The sequence below is a fragment of the Coffea eugenioides genome, chromosome 6 (genome assembly GCF_003713205.1).
Source record: "Coffea eugenioides isolate CCC68of chromosome 6, Ceug_1.0, whole genome shotgun sequence".
Lineage (NCBI taxonomy): Eukaryota > Viridiplantae > Streptophyta > Magnoliopsida > Gentianales > Rubiaceae > Coffea > Coffea eugenioides.
In genome coordinates, this window is record NC_040040.1 from 25,696,206 (window position 1) to 25,701,346 (window position 5,141).

Sequence of the window (5,141 nt, forward strand, 5' to 3'; positions counted from 1 at the left end):
GAGGCAGGAGATTGTTCCACCACGGGTTGAGATGACTATCACTACTCTTCGCCGTCTTGTTATTGGCACAGGGGACATTCCATGCCCTATTCAGGAGCGGAGACAGAAGATTAGACATGATCGTGTTGAAGCCGGACTAGGGGTGAAATCGAACCGAGTCGAGCTCGAGTAGCTACTACTCGAGCTCGAACTCGACAACATTCAGCAGGGATCGAGCTCGAGCAATGAAGATCGGGATTGACTCGAGACAAGCACGAGTAAGATCGTACTCGACTCAATCGAACTCGAATGCATATCGAGCTCGAGCTCGAGTTGAGTACTCGAACTTGACATGCATCCGATCGAGCTCGAGTACTCGAGCTCGATGATCCTGTAATTTGTCAGCCTGTTTGTTCGCCCCCTTTCATGAAAGAAACAACTCAATGCAAGTCCAAAAATAGGCCTCCTGAATCCCACCAGCAGTCCTTCAAAAGGCATGCAATTATCATCATCAGCAGCAGCATGCAATTATCGAAAGGCATGCAATTTCTGATCAAAGCAAGAACAACAGCAACAGCAAATGCTTGTTATTGTTTCTGATCAAAGCAACAACAACAGCAAGCAGAACAAGAACAAACTCTCGGGCAGAATCAGAACAAGAACAGCAACAACAACAACATCAGCTTCCTCTAAGTCAAGACTCAATAGCTCAGAAACCATTACAAGTATTGCAGCAGCAACAACAGCGTGCTATTGTTTCTGATCAAAGCAACAACAACAGCAACAGCAAATGCTTGCTGTTGTTTCTGATCAAAGCAACAACAACAGCAAGCAGAACAAGAACAAACTCTTATCAGAATCAGAACAAAAACTGAAGCTAGCAGCCATAGCAATCAGTCTAAACGTCCTAAACGTGTGATTAAGAACCTCAGACATGCCCGTGTCCATGCAAGAGCATGCACTCAATCGAATTAAAGTACATTAATATCAATTGAACAAGATTAATTGCAATGCAAAGAAAGAAAACTTAGTAGCCAATTAAAGTCTTGGACCTTGAATTTGGGTGCATTTGCCCACTTATATTAAGATGCCAACATAAAAGCAATTCATGCAGTCAAGCATCACAGAAATGGCCATTGGGATAACTATGTCTTATTGAACAATATTTGGGAAAGGCAACACATTTCCGTCCCTCAGCCAAGAACCAATTAAAACCTTTACATAGGACTCTCAGTCACATAAGCAAATTCTTGAATGCATTGGAAAACATGTACTTCTATGCGGATTTCCAAAAATAAAAACTGAAAGCCACTGAATGGACAAAATCGTATACCTGAAGATGTATATTCATTCAATAAAAACCAAAAGATAAGCAACTCCCAAAGGTTTGTGCAATAAACACAAATGACAGAGTCTGAACTGAAAGCATACCACCCTCATAAATAAACAAAATTCCATGGAAATTATACAAGTAATATCTTCTCTAGAAAAAGAGAATTTCAACCCACCTAGTTGCACATTGGAATAAAAGTTTAAAACTAGATTCAGTCAAAACCGATAGACAGAATCAAGAAAGAACAATCAATTATCAATGAAAATCCCTCCAACACGAAGACAGGAGCTTAAAATCCTACCTCAGTTGTATCAAATTTCCAACGAGAAATACCACATCATAATATCTGACAAAGAATCAGAAAGCAAGAAAACCATTCCGTGGATGAAGAAATCAATCAAACGCCTAAACTTCAATTTCATCTTAACATACCATTGCTTCTTTGAACTTTGAAGGACAAGCACCTCATGGCCATGATCAATAACCAGAAACAAAGGCATGCAATACAGGGATAATTAGTGTTTAGGCCTTCTCAACAGATTCCAACCAATAACTAGCTAGTTTTTAGGCCTTTTCAACAGAATTTTACAAAAATAGAAACAAGAGGGCAGCCAGTTGAAAGGAAAAATTTAGGGAAAACAAGAATGCAGCCATTAATGTCTGGAAAAACAAAAGTACAGCCATTAACATTTGGTAAATCCAATAGCTTGTTTGCTCTTTATGTATCTTCAAACTTCGGTGTACAGTCTACAACACCTAGCCATACACAAATGACAAATCAACCAATTTATGTGCAATTTAAATCTAAAATTTGAACACAACTTAAAGCAAATTAAGAATAAGAAACTCAAAATTCACATAAAAGATGGACCTGATTTCCAGCAAATTATTTGCTCCTTGTGCAACTTCAAACATTGGGCAGCTCATATTCTTTGAGAGCTTTCTGTGGCTGCATTTAGGTGGTAGAAATGCAAATAAACATAATACTTTAAAATCAACAAACAAACTAATAAATACTAATTTATCTCTGCAATAACAAATTTATATAGGTATAACTTACTTTTAATTTCTTTTTGACCCCGTGTAAATTTCTACACCAATCGCCCGCACACATTAACGTTTGGACTATCTCTGGAGCAAGTGAAGCACGATAGGAATCAATCACCCTAGTTCCAGCACTAAAGGTGGCCTCAGATGCGACGGTAGTGATAGGAATGGCCAATACATCAGCTGCTAGCTGCGAGAGTATCGGGTATGCTGACCGGTTGATTTTCCACCAATCTAAACAGTTGAAATCCTTTGGATTTTGTCCAGTAGGCTGGCGAGGCTTGTCTAGGTAATCCACCAACTCGCTCTTGTGGGGTTCATCGGATTCAAGTTCACCACAATACTCATCCAATCATCTCAATAGTCAGCACTTGCTCGAGGTGCACACACTATTTCAGATGTAGCATTTAATGAACTATCCGTTCCTGCACTTCCACTTGTACCCATAGCAACGTACTCGTCATAAAGCTCAAAGATGGCTTTTCGAACGTAGGTGATATTTTCTTGAGCTTCATATGTGGAATACGTCTTAGGGAAGGCGAACTCTATTGCTCGCATTTTCTGTCTTGGATCCAAGATAGCTGCAATGGACATCAATAAATTGCACTCTTTCTAGTATTTGTCAAACTTGAGCTTCATTCTTGTGATCATACTCCGAACAAAGTCATCTTCATCATCCACTCGTGCATCCAAGAGTTTATTCATCTTTAGAACCTCAGGGAGGAATAGGTTGCTAGTTGGATACTCACTCCCCGAAATTATGTGCGTGGCTGTGTAGAATTTCTCTAAAATCCTGCAAACTTTCTCAACTTTCTCCCAATCCTCTGAAGATGGACAAGACTCATAAAGGGGCTCTCGAACTTGAAAACGAGGAAAAACCTCCTTATATTTTCTAGCACAACTCAACATTTCATATGTCGAATTCCATCTCGTCCTACAATCATGGAGCAATTTTTTTCCAGGAATTTGCAGCTGTTGAGCAATTTCTGCAAATAGTAATGCCCTACCATCAGATTTGTTCACAAAATCCGCACTATCTCGGATATTTTCACAAATATCCACTATCTCCTTCAAGCCATCTTGAACCATAAGGTTCAAAACATGGGCACAACAACGAACATGAAATAGCTTTCCCCTACCTAATAGCTTCTTGCATCTGCCAAAATCATCTTTCAATAATCTCACAGCCACATCATTGTTTGAGGCATTGTCTACGAAAATAGTGTGAATTTTTCCCTCAATTCCCCATTCCTTTGCACACTTGAAAACTGCATCTGAAATCTCAATTTCTCGACGTGGTGGTCGAATATGAACAAAATTTAACACTCTCTTCTGAAGTTTTCAATTTCCATCAATCCAATGCCCGGTCACCACTATGTTTTCAATTTTTTGATTCTTTGATTTCTACATATTGGTGGTCAAGCTGATTTTCTGTACATGCCTCAGCAAGTTCTTCAACTTCTTTTTCTCTATCTCGTACACCTGTGTACAATCCTTTTTTATTGTCATGCGTGAGATCTTCTGCCACTCCGGCCAGCCGCGTTTCATCATTATGTTGAAACCCTCTTCCTCCAAAATTGTGAAAGGATGCTCGTGCATCAAGATCCAATGTGCAGCAGCCTCTCTCATTGCTTCCATATCGAATTTGCCCGTGTGCAATGGTGGTACAGTTGAAAAACGCTCATCTGCCGGCTGAAAGTTTATCTTTGTTTGCTGCTCGGCCTTTCTAAGCTTGGCTTTTCTAACAAAACAGTTTTCTCGATGCCTCCACATGCTGCTGGTTTGTTTAGTTTTTCCCCGATTTAGTTTCTTGCCACAATGTTTACAAATGGCATAATATATGCCATTTTCTTCCAAATCAATCTTCTCATGCCTCAGATGTTTTATTCCTTTTAGGTACTTGGAATTTACCATCATCTTTAGTTGTGTCTCCTTGCTGCCTATTGGTATCTTCGGTTCCCACTTGTTGTGTTTCACCATCCTCTTGTGTGGGATCACAGCTATCACGATGATGAAATACTGGGCTGTCAATCATGACTGGTGTGGATGAATCAGCCCCAGACACACGTGGTATTGAAGAAACCTCGGGAGGACTAATAGACATGCCTTTAATAGAAAAACAAACATTTTAGCGATAAAATGGGTTCCACTTCAAATATTTCACACGGAACATTAAATTCAAACCAAACAGACATTACAAGAAATTCAAAATGACACAAGTACCCAAAAGTTGAAAACAGCTCCCAAAACACATTCATATCAGGGCTAAAGTTCATAGAAAATTCAGTGAATTATATCTTAGCCCGTAGAGGAATGGGCAAGGAGAGCCGAAGCCTTCATAGAATTGTGATACTGCAAATTATATCTTAAGTTTTTCACATGAGCTAACTGCTAATTAGGTACTTCTCAATCAAATGAGATTCAAGGAACTCAGTGAATTATGGCAACAGCAGCAGCAAAAGAAAAGGGAAAATACAGAAACTGGATACGATGCTTACATTCAATGAAACCAAAAAATGAGTTTAAAATGAGAAAATGGCGCAGTTCAAGTATAAACATGATTGAGTTTGCACATACACAAATAAAAATAAAAAAGGGACTGTCAAATACTAATCGAATTGGCCCACGTTAATAGTGATGGAATTCTTAATCAAGATTCAAGAACATGTTATAACCCCAGAAATTCGTTCCAATACAATTTTTTTTCCTCCTTTCAATGTTTAGAGCCAATGTCAAAAAACTTACCAATTCTTGAAGCTGTCGCGCCAACTACCGAATCACT

The 5,141-nt window shown here is 39.1% G+C and overlaps 1 protein-coding gene across 1 annotated transcript; it reads right to left on the minus strand.

Moving 5' to 3' along the window:
* Positions 1-532: 532 nt before the first annotated feature.
* Positions 533-4,132, minus strand: LOC113773959 (zinc finger BED domain-containing protein RICESLEEPER 1-like). Its single transcript, XM_027318545.1, has 6 exons — positions 3,797-4,132; positions 3,013-3,691; positions 2,750-2,940; positions 2,373-2,666; positions 703-785; positions 533-575 (listed from the first exon to the last, which is right to left on the minus strand). Exons 1-6 carry the CDS (start codon positions 4,130-4,132, stop codon positions 533-535), a joined length of 1,626 nt encoding a protein of 541 aa, XP_027174346.1.
* Positions 4,133-5,141: the final 1,009 nt, after the last annotated feature.

Excerpts from the sequence above, each read along its gene's own strand:
- LOC113773959 (XM_027318545.1), bottom strand. The coding sequence starts at position 4,132 with ATGTGGAGGCATCGAGAAAACTGTTTTGTTAGAAAAGCCAAGCTTAGA. Across the intron at positions 2,667-2,749 it reads TAAATGCTACATCTGAAATA|AGCGAGTTGGTGGATTACCT; the intron begins GTGTGTGCACCT and ends GAACCCCACAAG. Across the intron at positions 576-702 it reads TTGTTGCTGCTGCAATACTT|AAACAATAACAAGCATTTGC; the intron begins GTAATGGTTTCT and ends TGCTTTGATCAG.